Source organism: Lithobates pipiens, unplaced genomic scaffold (assembly GCF_037356315.1).
Source record: "Lithobates pipiens isolate NorthernLeopardFrog02 unplaced genomic scaffold, aLitPip1_a1.2 Scaffold_1, whole genome shotgun sequence".
NCBI lineage: Eukaryota > Metazoa > Chordata > Amphibia > Anura > Ranidae > Lithobates > Lithobates pipiens.
This window is the reverse complement of record NW_027507685.1, coordinates 7,130,651-7,152,358: the sequence shown is the minus strand read 5'-3', so window position 1 is coordinate 7,152,358 and position 21,708 is coordinate 7,130,651. Positions and strand designations below refer to the sequence as shown.

The 21,708-nt window shown below is 41.1% G+C and overlaps 1 protein-coding gene across 2 annotated transcripts in view; it reads right to left on the bottom strand.

Moving 5' to 3' along the window:
• Positions 1-21,708, bottom strand: part of CUL4B (cullin 4B) — a 66,903-nt gene that overhangs the window by 30,867 nt on the left and 14,328 nt on the right. For both annotated transcript variants that reach the window (XM_077477027.1, XM_077477115.1), the window contains exons 4-13: positions 21,098-21,201; positions 19,019-19,088; positions 17,434-17,507; positions 12,980-13,142; positions 12,163-12,252; positions 11,764-11,846; positions 8,111-8,178; positions 7,075-7,193; positions 4,059-4,251; positions 3,161-3,265 (exon numbers count right to left, since the gene is read on the bottom strand). In XM_077477027.1, coding sequence (XP_077333153.1) covers positions 3,161-3,265; positions 4,059-4,251; positions 7,075-7,193; positions 8,111-8,178; positions 11,764-11,846; positions 12,163-12,252; positions 12,980-13,142; positions 17,434-17,507; positions 19,019-19,088; positions 21,098-21,201 — 1,069 coding nt within the window. The remainder of the gene's footprint in view (positions 1-3,160; positions 3,266-4,058; positions 4,252-7,074; positions 7,194-8,110; positions 8,179-11,763; positions 11,847-12,162; positions 12,253-12,979; positions 13,143-17,433; positions 17,508-19,018; positions 19,089-21,097; positions 21,202-21,708) is intronic.

Here is a 21,708-nt window from a genome sequence, read left to right as displayed (position 1 = left end):
TTTTGTCATTTTTGTCAGTGTTTGAACAACACTATTGAATTAGATTTGCGTTTATATATATTTTTTTTATGTTATACATTCCATTGGTCCTTGTATTGTGATATAGTATCATTCATGAGACATTGTATTTATATATGACCTTATATTTTTGGTTAAGTTCTAGATGTCTTCACACATCTAGTCACATTCTGTCTAGTGCGCCACTCATTTTTATTTAATGTCTGTAGACTTTGTTTGAGGCCAGCAGCTTATATTTGTAGTTCACCGTTTTTTGGTTTGGCGCAGGTTTTTTTTCTCTTTTTGTACCCTTTTTAAAACAGCTTAAATGATGAAACAGTGTGAAAAAAAACGCAATCACTCTTGTGGGTCTACGCTTACCATAGTCTCCTTTAAAGACCAGGACAGGCTCCAGCCCCCCTGAAGAAGTTAACACAACATGTAAAGGCGCACATCTGAGACTTGTCAGTTCATTTGCACACGAGGGGGTGAAAGAGCAGCCGCCCACCGGTCCACTGACCATATCTTAGGGAGTGTCCAAAAAGAAGCAGAAGCAGTGAGAGCTGTTCTTGCTTTGGGGCAGAATCAATCCTGAGCGAGATTGTCTTTACAATTGTGAGCATTTAAAAAAAAGTTTTATGGGTACTTTTACATGAGAGAGCACTATGGAATTTTTCTTTTGGAGCCATATCTGAATTATCTGTGGTGAATGATTTAGTGGAGTAAATTACCATTCTCTGATGGAGCCTTTCCCTGCCTGAAAAGGGGAATATGCATGTCTGGCCTTTTAGGATTTTAAGATCCAGCTATTGACCACCTCCTGTCCATCGTATTGTCAATTAATGGACGGGAGGCAGTTCTCCCGTTCTGGGAGGACATCACATGACGTCAACCAATTCTCGCCACAAGGGCAAGCAAAGCGGCAATCGGTGGTGCGCTCTGTCCCTGGGACACAGCGTATCACTGATCTCAGTGTGAGGAGAGTAGAGAAGATCAGCTGCATTTCCTTAAAGGGGAGATCTGCACATCTAAATCTGTGCAGCCCCATCAGTGCCCAGCAGTGATACCAGTCAGTGCTGTCTTTTAGTGCCTGCTCATTCATGCCGGCCATGCATGTCCATCAGTGTTGCATATTAGTGCTTGATCATCAGCGAAGTAAGCGAAGTAGTACTTTTAAAGCTGAAAATTGTGGCGGTTGAATAATTTGTCTGATTTGGACTTATGGGCATTACGTCACATGCACTAATATATTACTATTAGGGATGCACCGATACTAGGCATTTTCACGATACTGGAAGTGAAGTCAGTTGGGGCAGGACACATCCTCCTCCCCTCCAGCAGTGGGGTACACGCCTTATGGCACCATCACGGGCGGGGGAAGTTGGGGAATAGTCCACAGCACAATGGTAACAGGCCGACAGCTGGCCACACCGACACTCCTGCTCCCGGCTGTCTTTCAGTATGCAGCACTGTCACGATCCTCTCCTGCCTCCAAACAAGAATAGGGTGGGTGATGTCATAACTCCTCCCATCCTGTTCCTGCACAGAGAAAGCACGCTGGCTGGATGCTATCCAATAACAGAGACTGGACAGGTTGTCAAGGGCAAGGGGCTGGACAGCATCAGCACGTGTGTTTTCTATGTGAGGCAGCTGTGCAATCGTCCCTGGAAACAGAACCGAGTAATGAGGAGAGCAAGTCCTGCAAACAGGTTAGTGTAGTATGTACAGTACAGTGTCAGCAGGGTACAGATCAGTCTTCTACACTAGCACCATACAGTATATTCAGACCAGTCTGTACCCCAACACTGTACTGTTGGTGTTTTTATGGTGGCCAAAAGAAACCTATGTAGCTGTGTACCAGGTACATCAACAGGAAAACCAGAATCAAGCACATGGCTGCTGCACAAAGTAGTTCTGTAACCTTCTCCTTGACCTGGGGAGCAGTGCAAAGTTTTGTCCCTCTTCCTCTCAGGCTCTGGTGGTTCTTGCCCCACTCTTATAATAGGGATCCCTAAAAATGAATGGGATTTTCCTTGTTTAGCATTTCTGAGCGTCAAGCTGAAAATTGCTGACGTGTTTAGAGCCCTTAATGTTCCTTGTAAATATTTAAATATCCCATATAGGTTCCTGGGTTAGTTCAGGGGTGTAAACAAAAGATTGTGTCATGATGGTATCCACAGCTGAATCAAATTGACAATCAAAAAGCTAAACAAGATCACAAGAACTTATGAGGACCAAATTCCACTAGAAGTTCTTACATATTCAAAGATCCTCTTTACTGTATACAGCACCCTTTTTTTTTTTTTTTTTTTAACCACAAGGCTTAAGGGTCGTACACACAGGCCGAATATCAGGCGGTTCAATAGAAACCGGCTGGTATTCAGCCCGTGTGCACGAAGGCCGATTCACCCAGTTGGATTGGAAAAAAAAAATAATAAAAAAAAAAAAAAAAAAACACACAACACACACACCAAACTTAATAGTGTATACTAGGCATTAAAGTGATTGTAAAGCCTGGTTTAAAAAAACAAAAATTAGATATAGCTCTATCTATCTCTATATATGCTCTATCTCCCCAGTGCATTTGATTTTGCACAGAGCAACCCGGGTAGGCCTCTTCTCGGGTCCCTCTTTGCTGCTCCTCTCTTCTAATAGAGTGCCCCCTCAGCCAACAGCTTTCTATGGGGGCACCCAAGCCGAGTCAGAGCTCCGTATATCCATTAAGACACAGAGCCCCGACCCATTACCTCCCTGACCTTTGACAGCTGCAGGAGCTAATGGCACCGCTGCTGTGTCACAGTGAATAAGGTGGTGTCCCCCAAATGGCTTAGAGGGAGAGGGAGAGGGAGAGGGAGAGGGAGCTCAGGTAAGTAATTGCTACATACAGAAGGTTTTTTTTTTTTTGTTTATCTTAATGCATAGAATGCTTTAAGATAAAAAAAAAAAAACCTTCTGCTTTTACAACTCCTTTAAGGTTTTAGAAACATATATGCTACAATCATTGTCAGACAAGCAGGGAGACAACAGCAGATACAGAAAGAATCTTGAACAGTTAATCTGCAAATCTGTACCTATATCACAAGTGTCTCTTTTATAAACTATATGAAGGGATATAAAATAAATTGCACACAATAAGTGCAGGATCACACATTCAGAAACCTACCATAAATGAATCTAAATATGATCATGATTTTATCCAACATTTTTTCAAGCTCTTCATCTGTAGCTTCTTTGTTTCCAGTTCGTAGTTTTGAATCCACATACTTTGCTGTAATGTAATACAAATTATATTAGCATTTTAAATGCATTTCGCTAGCCCTTGAGTGTACAAGAACATAAAAAGGTGCTGCAAACTGAACCTTTTTGGTTTTATAATTATATATATTTTTTTCCCCCATTCAAAATTACATGTGTAACATGTAGCATCCGTTTTAGGCTTACATAAGCCTTTTGTTCGGTGGAAACACATCTAAGCAGCAGAAGTAGACCGAGTTACCATGCCAAAATGTTTAAACTGCCAAAATGTGGTGCAGAGAAGAAAAACAAGGTGTGTAATCTGTATACAGACCCCAAAGAGGCCTTTCTGAACAAACCCCTACAAATGTCCCACTCTGGGACAGTAATTGTCAGTAGTTTCAACTGATGCCCATGTAAAAATGTGTAGTCACCATGGATTTTGCCCTCCCAATTGAACTTTGCTTCTCTGAAACATTAAAACTCTCAAGTGATCCATGGGGTGGGGGTTGACTTGCTTTCCTCTATACCTCGTTTTTCTCCTTCTCCACACTTCTGTCTTTGTAAGCCAAAAAACCCACCTGTGAGTCACACGTATGCTGATTTCCCATATTGCCACACAAGGTGTGTCACTGTATCCCAGCTCAACAGCATCTTATTAGTGTGATGAACATTAATATTTACTGTTCATTTCTATCTAAGAAGAAATATACTGGTGCTCTCACCTCCTTTTACATTTATTGAGATTTCTAAAAACAATAAGAACAAGGGAAAAAAAAAAAAAAAAATAAGATATTTTTGTAGTTAAACATATTTAAAATCATTACCTATAAGCTCAGCTGGTTTGTTTGGTCGCTTGTTAATGAAAGTTTCAAAGGCTTCCTTCATGGCATTGACAAACTTCTCATTTTTCATGAAGCAGACATCTATCACATGGTCAACTTTGTCTTTGAAGTCCAGCAATTCTTGTACCATGGTCTTATCCTTTTCTGGATTAATCACAATTGTACTGCCAAAAGCCTGAAAAAGAAATGGGGGAAAAAAAATCTACTCAAATCCATGTCAGCAAATAAGGTATACTAATGTGACAAATACTGGTTTAAAAAAAAAAAAAAAAACCTGCCACCTACATCTCTACCGATCTAAAATATCCTAGTATGCACCGTAATGGACAAAGGGACACCTGAAACCTTCCCGGATAGATTGCCATCTGCAGGGGGATTAGGACAATTGAAAAAAACTGTAGGCCAGCTCAGGATATCCCCTTCTACTACCAGCAAGCCTTACTAAGGAGTACTGAGAGCATGATCATAAATACACAAAACGTGAGAATTTTGTTCCGCAGTACATTTTTATTGTAAAATCCCATTTTTCTTTATCGTTCATTGAGGGACACAGGCATCTGAAACCTTCAGGACCGCCAAAAAGCAGTCCAACTGAGGGGTGTGTAACTCAGCATTAAACCACCAACAGGGTCAACAAAAAGGGGTCATAAAAAAAAAAAAAAAAAAGGGAAGAAGGAAGAAGAAAGAAGAAAGAAGAAAGAAGAAAGAAGAAAGAAGAAAGAAGAAAGAAGAAAGAAGAAAGAAGAAAGAAGAAAGAAGGAAGAGGGCAGAAGGAAGAAGGGCAGAAACCAGACCTTTAAATAATGCTGAGAGGCAAACCCTGGCCCAGGCCAAGCTGCAGGAGGGACAGAACTTGCCTCTAGGAAAAATCCTTGGTGGTCAAAACTCCAAAATGACTCACACCGAGTGAACTATGATGGCACGTCTGATGATAAAATTGAAAAGTAGATTTCTTAGCTTTTCCTAGAAATCATGGACTCAGATGCCCCTGTCCATTAGAAACTGGGCTTCAAAAGTCAAGTGGTTAAAACAAGTGATGGCTTAGAAGCTGTCAAGCCACAACAAATCCGATATAGAATCTGCAGGAATAAATGCAGGAGTGTGCTTGTGACCGTTGCAATCAGAGTCATTAACTGGGTAATTAGGATCATCAAATCTTGCACGACTGTAGTAAAACCCCTAGACCAGGGCAGAGAGGGCCCAGCCATGCCAGGCCAAATGGGGACTCAGAACAGACTCCAACAGCAAATGATATGATTTCAGGCTGCAGATGAGGACACTGTCAGAATGCACACTGCAGAATTTGAGCTGGGGGCACTTTAAACAATGCGACTGTGCTTCCCATGTACAGAATCAGACAGACATTTTGCAACCGCATGATGGCAAGAAAGCATAGGTTCATGGTATGGAGTCCCTGAAGGATCAGCCCTGCCATCTGTGCTCTTAAACATCTACATCCGCCCACTCCTCAAAATCATCAGGAAAAAAGACCTATGCTTCCACTCATACGAAGATGAAACTCAACTCTACTTTAGCATCACTGGACAAAAAGACCAATACCAGGAACTAGAAAAATGCCTCACATTGATAGATGACCATGAGCTCCTTCAAACTCAATGGATCCAAAACAGAGCTTCTCCTCAACGCAAACACAAATACAAAAACTAAGACCCCATGAACACAGCTCACCATCCTTGGACAGACCCAAGCACCAAAACCAAAAGTCTTGGGAGTCATCTTTGACTCAGGTGTCGATGGATGCACAAATGTCAGTGGATCTCACCATCTTCTCCGCCTGCTACGTAGACTTATCCCCTTCATTCCAGAAAAAGAGAAAGCAGTAGTAGTTTGAACAACCATCAGTTCCCGACACGACTTTGCAAACTCCCTCTGCATAGGACTACCCAAAAACCAGATTGCACGCCTAGAAGTCGTCCAAAACACGGCAGCAAGACTAGTCACAGGAAAAAAAAACCCTGGGAATCCATCTCCCCATCCCCGAGGACCCTACATTGGCTAACCGTAAAGGATCGGATCACTTTAAAGACGCTCTGCCTCACCCACAAATGCACACAAGGAAACGCCCCTCAAGACCTATGCGAGAAAATAAAACACTACACACCCAATCAACTAACCAAAACCATCTCCTCATCCCCAAAACCCGCTACAAATCAAAGGGAGAATGAAGATTCGCAGTCCAAGGACCACGGCTATGGAATGCTCTACCCACTAACATTTGCATGGAAGAAAACCATCAGGCCTTCAGAAAAAAACTCAAGACCCACCTCTTCTAAAGAGAAGGAAAGCACAGGATGGACCAAGCGCCTTGAGACGATTCATTTCGCAGTTGTAGTGCTATACAAGTCATTCATAGCAAGACCACTTACTGTTATCTCACATATATATTAGTGGGACTGCTTTAGGGCATTCCTCAACAGAGAAGCACTACCTTCAAACCGCACCCGAACTGCGGTAGCAAATGAAACACATTAGTAAAAGCAGAAAATTTATGAAAATAGTTTTGTGGGGTTTTTTTTTCAAAAAGTTTTTTTGTTTCTTTAGCAAAACAAAAAAAAACAGTAATGATTAAATACCACCAAAAGAAAGCTCAATTTGTGTGAAAAAAATATTTGCCGACAGTGTTGCATGACTGTGCAACTGCCAAAGTGTGACAGCACTGAAAGCTAAAAATTGGCCTGGGCAGGAAGGAGGTATAAGTGCCTAGTAAGCAAGTGGTTAATCTCTCATGTTGGTGTTTTCAATTGAAAGCAGAGCAAAAACAAAGCTAAAGTAGCTATCCTGGAAGATTTTGGAAAAATAGCAGACTGGTAGTATAGGGCTCTTGGGCTGGCGCACAGTTTTTGAAAATTTGTCAGTGTCAATACCTCCCTCATGGGTGGCAGCATAACCCCAGTTTTTGGCCATCCCACATCCTTCAAAGGATGAGACCTCCACTTAATCCAATTCTATACGATTCTTTCAAGACAAAAATATCTACCTTGATGTACTCAATCCAGTGCTGTAGAAGGACTTGCACACCTCCTCGGACTCTACTAAACAGCTGGTACAATAAGGAGAGGTCCTGTATTCGGTTTTCATCCAAAAGATGATTTAAACCTTTTTATGGACAAAGTACAAAATTAAAACCATTCAAAATCAAGGTAAAACAATGGAACATACACACTAAAAAGCTGGTAGCTATAAATTAAAAGTAAAATTGAAGGAACACATGCAGTGGCGCAAGACTGCATTTGGGTAGCATTAGTTGCACAAAAAAATAAAAAATAAAAACACACAAAAAAATAAAAAAAGGAGCCTCTGAAATCAGGTGGATAATGCTATTGTAGCAAAATTTGGTCTACACCGCCATTATGCATTTTTAGGCATTACTTTCTCAACCAAGGAACGGTTGCAAAGCCCAATATCTAGATCAATGTGAACATGATCTACAAACATTCCCTGGAGCAAAGCCAAAAAATACTTGTCTTCTCTCTGAAATACTCCATCACCCAACTTTAGGAACCCAATTATAAAATTCTTGTCCCGATGCTATGGGACCCCAATGAACCTCCACAATTTCTAGCCACAGGTTTCAGACATGTGTTGGTGCTGTGATACAGATAAAAGGTTTGTTCCTGCCCCAAACTGAAAAACTATTAGACAAAAATATATCTCAGTCATTCACAGATTTTGTCCACCAGGATGACCAGGCCATTTTTCAGTAGCATCCTTCAAATTATTCCCACAAAAACATAAAAAAAATAAAAATAAAAAAAAACCGTCAGTGCCATCTTCGCATCTCTATGCAATAAAAAGAAAAAAAAAAACTAAAAATTGGTCTACAGCAGGAATATGCAATTAGCGGACCTCCAGCTATTGCAGAACTACAAGTCCCATGATGCATAGCAAGACTCAGAAAGCCACAAGCATGACAACCAGAGGCATAATGAGACTTGTAGTTTTGGAACAGCCGGAGGTCGGCTAATTGCATATCACTGGTCTACAGGATTAACAATTATACGTAAATATCATACCTTTCTGTAGAGTAGTTGTTAGATGCTCTCCGAGAAGCTGCTTTTCAACAGTGGCAATTAATGGTTTTCTACACGACATGAGAATTATGTGTTAGTATTGCACAAAACCTAAAGAACAGGATTTTTCGTCATACTTGCCTGTAAAATCCTTTTGAGTACATCATGGGACACAGAGTGAGGCTATATTATTCCTTACTTACTGGGTTATACTCCATCTCTAGGTGAATGGACACTGGTTGTCCGAAGGACTTTGGACAGGAAGTGATCCCCTCCCATACAGCAAGTAATTCAGTTTAATAGCAAGCACTTAATCCTCAAAAAGAGGGGAGGGAACTGTGTCCCATGATGCATTTAAAGAAAAGGATTTTACAGGTATGACAAAAAAAAATAAAAAATCCTGCTCACTGCCTGCATGTCTCTAAATCTCAGTACTTTCTTCATCAACACGGAACACAAAGTGAGGCCATTGTGCCTTACTTACTGGGAGGTCCTAGAGCAATAGCCTTAAGGGGAGGGAGACACCGTGAAAAAAAAAAAAAGCCATCAGACCTATACGGCAGCCCGCAGTATACTGCAGGCGAAAGTCAATCTCGGCTTCTCTAACATTCACATGTTAGGACTCGGTGAACGTAAGCACTGAAGACCAAGTAGCAGCCTTACAAATCTGAGCCATAGATACCTGATGGCCAAAAAGCCTAGGAGGTTCCTACACCCCTGGTAGAAGGAGTCTTAGGTCCGGTTCACACTGAGGCAGCACGACTTAAAGCGCGACTGCCTCAGGCGATCTGGACACAAACGCTGCAGCGACTTGCAAAACGACTTCTGTATAGAAGTCAATGCAAGTCGCCTCAAGTCGCCCCCAGTGTCGTACAGGAACCTTTCTCTAAGTCGGAGTGACTTGTGTCACTCCGATTAGAATGGTTCCATTGTACAGAACGGGACGCTACTTGTCAGGCAGCTGAGTCACCTGACAAGTCGTCCCAGTGTGAACCAACCCTTATGTTTCAGACCGTAGGCCTGAATGACCAACTGATTAACCCAATGGAAGCCATGGAAGCTGCCGATCCCTTCTTAGGTCTTTTTTTTTGGTTTGTGTTGTTTTACCAGGAGTCCGATCCTCAAATCTCCGCAGATCTAGACAAACTGACTGTTTGCACTACATCCACTACATCCAAGGAGTGCAGTCATTTCTCTTCCACTGAACAAACGAGGGCGATAGAAAAAAAAAAAAAAAAAAGGCGAAATAATGTCCCGATTCTAATGAAAGGCCGACACCACCTTAGGCAAGAAGGATGGAACACAGTATTACAAAAGGAGTTTAGAAAATAATTAGAAAAAACGAAATATACAAAATTGACAATGCCTTTAAAATTCCCACAATAGGTCTGCAAATCGTCCTCAAAAGGAGGGTTTGGTGCTGGGCTTAGACGAGTTCTGGACTAGGGTTTTTTCTGGCTCTGCAGCTTGCCCATGGAGCTAGCATTCTGTTGGCAGTGGAACTTCCTTGGAGCTGAAATATCTTGGGAAGCTCCAGAGGTTTTAAACGAGGGATGCCTTGTCCTTCTCTTTATAGGAAGTAAAGTACCCTTTCCTCTGGAAATCAATTGGACGCATTTGTCCAGATCATTACCAAACAAACGTGGAACGGGAACCCTGCCAATAGCTTCTTACAGGGAAGCCCGGCTGACCAGTTCTTAAGCCACATAAGTCTGCGCATGTGTACAGACAAGAGACTTTCTGTATTGAATCCTTTAAAGCATCTACAGCAAAAATGGCGCTTGAGGAATATCTGCCCTATTTTCACCAAGATCATCCTTCTGGTTAGGCCCATCAGGCTGGCAGACTCCAATTGCTGCGACAGCTGGCTGAAGAGCTGAGTTGGCCAAAGAAAAAAAAAAAGGAAGCCTTTAATAATGACTCCAGTTTCTTGTCAACAGGGTCTTGCAAGCCCTGGGCATTATCCACTGGACAAGTTAAGTTCTTGTTTAACCACTTAAGGACCAGGCCTTTTTTTTTTTTTAAACTTGTTTATAAGTAAAAATCAGGATTTTTTATTTTTTTTTGCTAGAAAATTACTTGGAACCCTCAAACAAAAAAAATAAAAAAGGAAAAAAAAGTTAGCCCTGAGTAAATTGATACCCAACATGTAAACATCCCTTGTAATAGAAAAAAAAAAGCATGACAAGACCGCATAAATATGAGATCTGGGGTCCAAAAGACCTCAGATCTCATATTTACACTAAAACGTAAAAAAAATAAAGTAAAAATAAAAAAGTCCCTTTAAACTATGGGTGCGAGAGGATCCGATCCCCTGCCAACGGCTCCAGGAAGCGGCGGAGGGAACCGGCCTAACAGAGTCCATTCACCTAGAGATGGATTATAGCCCAGTAAGGAATAATAGTCTCACTCTGTGTCCTGTGATGTGTGATAACGAAAGTACTGAGATTTAGAGACATACAGGCAATGACCAGTTTTAGAACATCAAGTTAGCCCACATGGTTTTGTTACAACCCATTTACTTATAGTTAGGGGTGCAACGGATCGTCACCTATCTGTGATCCAAACGGGTCAACCTGTTCAGTTCGGCACACCAAGCGATCCGGAGCGCTCCACTGCCTCGGCCTTAGGAAAGTCCGCAGCTTCACCCTAGCTCTGGAGCGGCGGCCATCTTTGTACACCCGGTGGCAGTTTACAATGTGATCGCTCCGTTAAATGACGGAGCGATCACTTGTAAACAAACTGGAGGTTCCTCTCTCCCCTCTGTGTACTGATCTGTACAGTGGAGGTGAGAGATTGGATGGCAGCAGCGCTGTGGGTTGGATCTGTAGTGCCCACAGCACTGTTCTGTGACAATTGCAGTCACATCCCTCCATACTCAGCCGCCATCAGAGTGGGGGGAGATGACGTGGCCATCAGAGTGGGGACTATATGGTGGTGAAATTTTCACAGGTTTTTGCAAATTCAATTATTATTTGCTGATCCAAAAAATTATCCGATCCATGACTCTGATCCGAGGAAAAATCCGATCAGTTTTTTGATCTTATAGTGTCAAACAGTCTGATGTGTCATTACAGGCCGCAGTATTGGGAACATGTTACATGGTGAACTTATCCTTTACACTGGCTGTAAACCCTTACATATACCCAGTGAGGTAACACGCAGGTAACTATCTAGTATCTGCAGCCATCTCTCCTCCACTTCCTTCTATATCAAACAGATAAAAAGGATTTTTCTCAGCCTCGGAGAGCAGGGTGGGGGGATCTGGCATCACAAAAAACACACATAGATAAGTCTAATGCAGCCATTATATTGGGGGGGAGGAGACACTGCTGATGGGGGAATGAAGCCATTTATTTTCATCCCCTCACGTAGCTGCTGGGAGTAAATCGCATGCAAAACATCCAGTAGATTAACCTGTGGACAATCAGCCTGCCCATAATTGGATTGAATCTCAATTCATGTTTGGCAGACTTTAGAGTCACCTGCTAAAATAGTTGCTTCACTGATTTTGGAAAACAAGTGGATTCAGGGCCCAAAATTGTTAAAGGGTTTACTGCAAAACATATATAAAACAATATTAAAAAAAAAAAAAAAAATTGCTTAGTACTGCCTGTCAATATGGATATTACAGCAATGTATGACATAACACTTACTGTGTGCTTTGATCTAAATATGTAATGACACGATCTGCCTCTTCTTCTAAGCGCTTGTTAACATGATGGAGATATTCTGGAACCTGTAAATGTCAAATCAATAGCCAATATAAAAAAGTTCCCAAGGCTAAGAATTAACTAAAAAACCTAAGTACTGTAACAGGTTAGAGTAGTTCTCTACTAAAAATTGGAAGCAAAAAACTAAAATAATTCCAGCCGAGGACAGCCTGCTTCTTTTTTTTTTATTTAAGCATGTAAGCATTTTTAGCCCACTAACCACAGTAACAAAATTGATGCCCTTGCCAAAACCTGGCATCTATAACCCTCTCCCCAGGGATGACACTATCGAGTTAAAATTCTACAAAACACTTTGAGGCAGGGGATATTTGAAACCTTTACCTCTCTTTCTTGCATAAGTCTTTGCCCTTCTGCTGCATACAAACGGTTTGTTTCTTCCAAGAATCTGTGTTCAAATGATTCTTGATAAATCTAGAGAAGAAAAAAAAAAAAAAAAGCCAATAGTGCTATATTTCTGGCAACTATGTGAAGCAAACAAATCTTAGGAACATGCCACACAGGCGATGAGGACACCATTGACAACTTGCCAGTGTCAGGATTGCTAAACAGCATTTCATCTCACTACAAGCAGTTCCAGTGCTAACTGTTATAATAGCAAATTTGTATTGGTGCATTTTGCAAAAAGTTTAACATACACTTCTGTATCTTTGAGCAGATTAAGTGCAATTAAAGCTTTATATTTTTTACAGTTAAAAGCTGAACTCTAGGTAAACTAAAAATTCTCTCTTGCTTCTTTCACACTGTAAGGGCTAACTGGTCCTTTATATCTAGAGGCCCTGGCACAGCAGGTTTACATATCAGATCCTCTTTTCCCCCACAGGTTCCTACCCGCGGATAGACTGGTCTTTGGAGCCTCTTTTCGCCTATGCTCTGGCAGTCTAAGGTCCTGAAGTCAACACTGTTGCAGGGACCCATATCCGTGCAATGGACATGAAGACTCAGAGATAGACCACGGTCTGCTGGGGAAATGAAGGATCAGGTAGGCAATTCTGCTCCCCCCCCCATACAGAACTAAGCAGTTAACCCTTGCACTGCGGGCACAACCACACTGCAAGGGAGGGCCTTTTCTCAGAGTTGAGCTTTAAAACAAAAAAAGAGCCAATAACTAAACACTGTCACAAATGTTCAAACAACTTGCCTGCAGGTCAGACAGCATACTTAGGAGACTTCGCAAAAGACTTCTATCAATGGCTTCACCATTCCTTTCTCTTTCAATTAGTAGTAGAATACCATCAATTGTCTTGTTCTGAACTTTCTGATCACTAATTATGTGGGTTCTAAACAACTCAAGGCCCATGTCCCTAAAAAGAGAAGAAAGTCAAAATTTGCACAAGGGGGAAAAAAAAAAAAAAACGAAAAAAAAAAAAATGAAAAAACGAAAAAAAAAACAAACACACATACAGTGTAGAAGTGGTCACTGCACACGCTTGTTGGGATACTGGCCTAGGTACAACCCATAAAAAAAATATGTACAATATGAAGCAGACATTAGGTGCACTCAATGAGACTTGCAGCAGGAGGAATTCCCAACATCTTGATGGGGCACAGCCTACCTTTCTCATGACAAAGGCAATGGACTTAGAAGTATAAAAACAGCACAAGCCCTCTCACCACCAACAGTGAAGACAGCAAAGTGAAATAAGTGCAAAGAAAACACCCCCCCCCCCCCCCATTACAAAACTAGCTAGCACTATTCACAGATGTCTTCAACTGTTAAATGATCGCAGGGCAGTATAAACACTACAAAAATTAACAAAAGTAGCAAAAAGAAGGCAAAGACATAACGAAATGGAGGTGCTCAAAGCATGGAATATAGGGCACATCGTAAAAGCTAAAAACAAAAAGCACACGTAGGCAAATCTGTGAAAGGAGGAGAGATAAGAGAGAGATAAGTCAGCCTCAGAAGAAGCAAAATCTAAAAGTGTGCTATATAAAACCATAGAACCTGAACCCTGGACTACAGTATGAAACAAGACAGAGACCCCTAAAGTCTATGGGCCAGTTCACACCATAGAAACACAGTCCGGTGCGTTTCAGATGCTTTTCCACATGCACGTTTTTGACGCAGTCCAGTGCATTCTCCCCCCCTTTTTCTTAACCTTAAATAAAGCACATTTTTGTTCCAGCGCGTTTAGGTGCATTCCAGTACAGTCCAGTGCAGGAAAAATGCAGCATGTTCTACTTTTTATTCTGGAACTGGAAGCACTGGGTTGAACTGTGCCACTGAAAACCATATAGCCTAATTTCCATGCGTTTTTGATGTAGAAAAAAAAAAAAAAAAAAAAAAAAAAAAAAGCACACTGGCCTGTATGTGGCGTGAACTGGCCCAGAAAGAGGGAAGTGCACGATACAGGAAAAAATGCAGTTGATCAAAGGTATAGGGGCGAAAAAAAATAAAAAACACACAGTCATAGGAATTGTTACATAATTATAATTTAAAGCGACGGTTACCCCAACATTTCAATTTCTGATCTGCGTTATCACCTTTTGCACTAAAAACATACTGTTGTCTTTGTATTGCTTCCTTTGTATGAAAAGCCTGATGGCCATGCCAATCCTCCTGCTTTCCTATTTCAAAATGACCACGCCAGGGCATGGAAGAACATGCATCTCAGTGTAGTCATTTTGCTTCTTTGCATTCTACTTGGGAGCACAGCCTAGATTTCTGTCTCTGCATTTTACACTCGACTGTGTCTGGGCTCAGTTTAAGCTGATGCCACATAGCAGCATGTAAAGCCCTTGAGGCTTCTAAACAAAAAAAAAAAAGGAAAAAGGTTTTGATCATAGCTGGGTTTTAAGACTAAACATTTAAATACCTGCATGTTACAGCATTAGCCCAGCTGTCACTCGTTCTCTTTAAAGATTAAGAATAAAATTTGAAATACGGAAGTTTTAAAATATTATTAAAAACAAAAAAAATAAATAAATAAAAAGACCACACGCACACACATTAAAAAAGGGGCAATGTTGTCAGTCAGATCACAGATAGTACCAGTATAAATGAACTATCCTTTCGGCCCCACGTCCAAACACTCTGCAAATCTTGCTGCCTCAACATCTCCAAAATACTCCCCTTCCTAACCAATGACACCACACAAAGCTCCTAGTTCACGCCCTGGTTATCTCTCGCCTCGACTCCTTCCTCATTGGATTACCTTTAGATAGGCTATTCCCCTTCAGTCCATCATAAATACAGCTGCCAGGCTCAGTCACCTTACCAACCGGCAAAAATATGAATGCAATCTACTCACTAGGGGGGAGAACCTCTGGGAGTATCTAGGATGGAAAAGGACCTGGGGGTCTTGGTAGATGACAGGCTCAGCAATGGCATGCGATACCAAGCCACTGCTAACAAAGCAAACAGAATATTGGCATGGATTAAAAAGGGGATTAACTCAAGAGATAAAGCGATAATTCTCCCACTTTACAAGACTCTGGTCGGGCCTCACCTGGAGTATGCTGTCCAATTCCAGGCACCAGTCCTCAGGAAGGATGTCCTGGAAATGGAGAAAGTCCAGAGAAGGGCAACAAAAGCTAATAAAAAGGGACTGGAGGATATTAGTTATGAGGAAAGGTTGCGAGCACTCAACTTATTCTCTCCGGAGAAGAGACGCTTGAGAGAGGATGCGATTTCAATTTACAAATACCTATTGTGGGGTCACCAGTACGGGATAAAACCTTTCCGCAGAAGGGAATTTAATAAGACACGTAGCCACTCATTAAAATTAGAAGAAATTAGATTTAACCTAAAACTGCGTAGAGGGTTCTTTATGGTTATAGCAGCAAGGATGTGGAATTCCCTTCCACAGGCGGGGGTTTCAATGGGGAGCATCGATGGTTTCAATAAACTATTAGATAAGCACCTGAACGACCACAACATACAGGGATATAGAATGTATAACAATCAAACACATAGGTTGGACTTATGTCTTTTTTCAACCTCACCTATGTAACCACTCAGTGTCTGCTACCTCTCCGTCAAACCCTCCAGCAACTTCCACTCACTCAACAAATTAAATTTAAAATGCTAACAACTTCTTACAAAGCCATCCACAACTCAGCCCCCAGCTACACCCCTAACCTAGTCTCAAAATACCAACCTTCTCGTTCCCTTCGTTACTTCCAATACCTCATGCTCTCTAGTTCCCTCCTCCCATGCTCGCCACCAAGGCTTTTCCCAAGCCTCTCCTATCCTATGGAACTCCCTACCCCAATCGATTATCTCCTACTCTACTTACTTTTAGACAAACCTTGAAAACCCTTCTCTTCAGAGAAGCCTATTCTGCCTTCACCTAACAACTGTACTTTTACTTTCTCCATCAGCTCATCACCCACAGTTATTACCCTTTGTGTCTCTTGACCCTCCCTTCTAGATTGTAAGCTCTAAAGAAGCAATTCCTCCTGTACCGAGTTGTATTGTAACTGTACGGTCTGCCCTCATGTTGTAAAACGCTGCACAAACAGTTGGAGATATATAAATACTATTTAAGAATAATAAAAATTTTAAATATTAATAGTATAAAAACAGACATTATGTGAATATTCTCTTTGTACTGCTGTAACCAGCGCCTTACCCACTTCTCGCCCTCGCTATAGCCAAAAGACTGCTACAGCGTGGGCCTTAATTGCCAGGAGGAAGTCCCATAGTCGTCCTCCAGTGCTGCCAGCAGGACATGCGTATCGCAATCTGATCAATGAGTCAGCTGATCACAGATTGGAGTAGGGGTCCCCTTACCATGTGATCAGCTGTCAGCCAATGACAGCTGATCCCGTGATGTAAACAGAAAATCTGTAATCTGCTTTTTTTCTTCACACTGATAAACGCGAGGAGAAAAAAAAAGCCGATCAACGGCTCCTGTCAAAAGGGACATCGGTCCTGAACAGGGAGAACCGCCGTCGCCCCATCTGTAGCCTCCAGTGTCGCCCATCAGTCCCATCAATGCCCCCCATCAGTGCGGCCTCATCAGCTAACATCAATGAAGGAGAAACATTACCCATTTGCAAAATTTTATGAGCTACAAAACGTTTTCCCTTCCCAAAATAGTCGGTCTTGTTTTTTTGCAAAACAAAACAAAACAAAAAAAAACAGCAGTGAATAAATACCATCAAAAGAAAGCTCCATTTGTGGGGAAAAATAAATAAATATAAAAATGTAATTTGCTTTTTGTTGCATGACCACGCAATTGTCATTCAGAGTGACAACGCTGAAAGCTGAAAATTGGCCAGGGCAGGAAGGGGGTTAAAGTGCCCAGTAAGCAAGTGGTTAATATTCAAGAGCTGTTGGAGGTTTCTGCATCACTGAGAGCAGGAGTGTTTTTTTTAAGCCACATATTCCTTTCTCTGCACTTGGTGAGAGTTATCATTTATCTACCAAACCCATCCAGTATCACCACATTGAAATAGTATCAGGTCCCCACCACTTTCCATTGCTCCTAGTCACCAAAGTAAAGTATGAAACAGATTTGAGGGCAATATCTGATGCTTGTAGGAGTAAATGGATGGCAAAAGATGCTGCTTTTTTCACCAGACAACCTGTCACACACTGCATCTCCTAACAGGCAATTTTTTAATAGTGGCAACAAAAGCGCTTACCAAATAGATGGCAACATTGAGTTTTGAAGGACGTAGGTTCGATCCAGGAACAGGAAGATGCCTCTTATCATGATCTTTAAAAAAAAAAAAAAAGAAGAAGAAGAAGAAGAAGAAGGAGAGAAGGATATATATATATATAGATATTTATGGCAAAATTGTTGTTTCCCTTTAAATATAAGTAGCACTTATATTGTTAGAACATCAGAGGAATACTAAAAATGTTACATATTGCAGGAATTATTTTATTTATGCAAAGTATTAACCACTTACCGACCGCCGCGCGACTATATACGGCCTGACTTTGAAGAGGGATATTTCGGCAATGGCAGCAGCTGCTGCCAGAACCGAGGTATCCATCTCTTCAGGCAGCGGCTCGGTAAACGATAATGGTGGTCTCTGAAGTGGATTTGCCACGAGATCACGGTTGTTGGTGGTGGCAGAAGGGCCCTCCATCCCGCCACTCTGGAGCCGTCGACAGTGGCGGAGGCGATCTAGTCCTATCCGTGGCTGTGTATGGAGACGAGCGAGGCCAAGATGGCCCCCACCCGTCTCCATACCATAGCAGGGCGAAAGCGACGTCAAAACGTCACTTCCGCCCATACCTCTTAAAAGGCACATTTTTCTATATCTATATCTATCTATCTATCTATCTATCTATCTATCTATATAAAATATATTTTTTTTATTGCATTTAAGTTGAAATATGAGGCCTTTTTGACCCCAGATGTCATATTTAAGAGGACCTGTCATGCTTTTTTTCTATTACAAGGGATGTTTACATTCCTTGTAATAGGAATAAAAGAGACCCAATTTTTTTCAAAAACAGTAAAAATAAATAAGAAAAAAAAAATTTTTTTTTTTAAAGCACCCTGCCCCGATGAGCTCGCGCACGCACACAGAAGCGAACGCATACGCAAGCAGCGCCCGCATAGAAAAACGGTGGTCAAACCACACGTGAGGTATCGTCGCTATTGTTAAAGTGAGAGCAATAATTCTAGCCCTCCTCTGCAACTCTAAACAAGCAAGCTGTAGAATTTTTTTTAAATGTCGCTTATGGAGATTCTTAAGGGTAAAAGTTTGATGCTATTCCACGAGTGGGCGCAATTTTCAAGCGTGACATGTTGTGTATCAATTACTCGGCATAACATTATCTTTCACAATATAAAAAAATAAAAACTAGACTAACTTTACTGTCTTATTTTATTCAAAAAAAGTGTTTGTTTGTTTTTCCAAAAAAGTGTGCTTGTAAGACCAGTGCGACAAAAGGTATTGCAATGACAGTTTAGAAAGAAAAAAAAATAATAAAAAAAAAAACATGCGAGGGTCTCCCAATGGCGTGTCTGGCTCATCCTCCAAACTGGATCAAGGAAGGTTTTCCTTGTTCAGAGAATGCATTAAGTTAAAAAAAAATAAAAATAAAAAAAATAAAACTTCTGCTTCTACAATCACATCAAGTTCTGATGGCAGGAAGCCAGCCTAGAAATGCCTTAAAGATGCATTAATAACACCCCCCCTGTAAGATACAATACTCCCCTTTTAATGTGGTGTGGGGGTGGGGGAGAGATGAGGATGAAATATAACTTACCATTTGTCTGCAATGATCCTGCCAGCATTTATCTATTTTCTTTAGGAAAAGAACACTATCCAAAGAATCTGTAATTATTTTATTAAGGGAATACAAACCAGCAAAATACAATGCAACTTATGAACACCAGCAGAAATGGGAAGTCCATTTTAGAAGACGTGCACATATTAAATCGTGGAAAAAATAAAAATTTATATATTATATATATATATATATATACACATATACATATACATACACACATACACACACACTAGATAGATATACACACACACACACACTTATTATTTTCCCCTGCAAAGCAATGTTATAATGTGACAAAATGAAAGTGTCACCAGCGCAAAAAAAATTATAATCACAAATAATAAAATTGGAATATGATCTGCTGCAGTTAAAAAGTCCTATACCATAGATTAGTAAGAAATATACGTTTGAAATGTAACTGCGCTGATTCAAAAGTGCTTATGTGATATTACCACTGAAACAGTGTCTGCACCGTGTGTGCAAACCTTAAAACCTAAAAAGGGCAACGTAGCAATATGTCAATCTTTAGTGCAAAATATCAAAACCCCAGGACATAGGTATTTTACAACGATCCCTAAAGTCCACTTCCATTTAACATTTAAATTCCATGTGCATAGTGTGCACCAAATCACATCTGTGCTCTATAAAAAGGCTCATCGTCACTTCATGTGCCACCACCTTCTGAAATGGGCACCAGTGCCTAGAAAAAGCTTTGCGTTTGGGTTTATATTGGGATAATCACTCCACTTTCCTGGCATTTTTCCAACTAGGTTGCCACTAGTTACTCCTCATATCTCCATGCCAGTCTTCGTATTTCATAAGAAAAAATGTATTTTAACCAATAAGATGACATCCAAAATGTATAGAATGTGCACTCACAATTAAAGTGCCTTTAGCCCGGCACTAATTCTTTCCAGCAGTGCGTTTTGCTCCGCTGCTTCATTTACCGGGATCGGCGTGTGATTCCAAGTCTCGATCTGGGTTTGAACAGGAAGTGACGTCAGTGTTAGCGATTAACACTTCCTGTCCTAATGTGAACCAGATGGAGGCTTGGAACGCACGCTGAACCTGGCAGAGCTAAACCAAAAAACACACTGCTGGAAAGACTCAGTGCCGGTCCAAAGGCACTTTTAATTGCGAGTGCACATTGTATACATTTTTGAGGTTATCTCATTGGTTAAAACACATTTTGTAAAAGCATGTTGCGCAATGATGGATGTTTACTTCTTATTAGATACCAAGATTGGCATGGAGATATGATGAGTTTCTAGTAACAACCTAGTTGGAAAAATGCCAGGAATGTGGAGTAGTTATGCCCATTTCAGAAGGTGGTGGTGGCACATGAAGTGCCGATGAGCCTTTTTTATAGAGCACGGATGTGAATTGGTGCACACTATGCACATGGAATTTAAATGTTAAATGGAAGTGGACTTTGGGGATCATTGTAAAATACCTATGTCCTGGGGTTTTGATATTTTGCACTTGATAAATTTGCACTATAGAATGACATATTGATACATTGCACTTTATAGGTTTTAAGGTTTGCACACACGGTGCAGACATGGTTTCAGTGGTAAAAAAAAAATATAAAAAAAAAAAAAAAAAATCACATAAGCACTTTAGGATCAGCGCAGTTACATTTCAAACATATAATGTTAGAATGTGCTAGCATGCATTATGTGAAACTTACCATAACATGAAGCTCTCCAGCGGCACACTGTCACCACTGATGGGGCTTCCATCTTCATCAGCTCCTCCCTCCGGGTTCGCAGGCTCCGGTCCTTTGAATGGTCGTGCCGCGATGACGTACGTCACTTCTGCACATGGGTGCAGGAGTCCCCATTTACAGCACAGGGCTCTGAAGGAAATAACACTAAACTGTGTACGTTTGGGACAGATTTACAGTACCCAACTGGCAAGCTTCATTATAGGCTTACCTGTAGGTAAAATTAATCAAAGGCCTTTACCACCACTTTAAATCACATTTCATGATTTTAAAGACTATAAAACAGGAATAATGAATTCTGATTTAAAGGTCCACATAGAAAAGGATATTCTCTGAATTGGTGAATTTGTGCTTTAATGTGGTCCTCACAGATCTGTCGCAACTGTTTGTAGAGGTTTGCAGAGATCTTATAAGAGCAAAGGTTCTCAACAGCCTGCAAGAAAACAATATAAAATGTCACAAGCTACAGGGAATAAGAAAAAAATTAATATACTGTTAAAAAGACACTCTTACCTTTCCCATTCCACTGCAGCCAGCACCAAAATCCCTAATACTGGCAAATGCTGGACTTAAGGAAAAGTGACATCATCACTCCTCATGTGGCAGCACTTTGGCCTAGTGATTGGATCCTAGGCATGGTCACATGTCCTCCTAAACCCAGAAGCAATGGGCATTTGTCAACAGCAATGAAAGCACATGAAGTGGTGGGGAGTGTATGCAAGATCTGTGGATTTGGGGGGGGGTGTTCTTTGCAAAGACAATGACTTTGCCCTGGATGGGTAAGGTGACAGTGTCTTTTTAAGCCCTCAATCATGTGTATAACACATTTGGTAGTGCTTTAAGAAAGCCTGTGCTGAAAGAAACCCACAGGCTCCCACTGCTTTTGTCATTCTAAAACTGGTTAAGGGGATGTCATGTTGTACTAATGGTTGCAAATCCA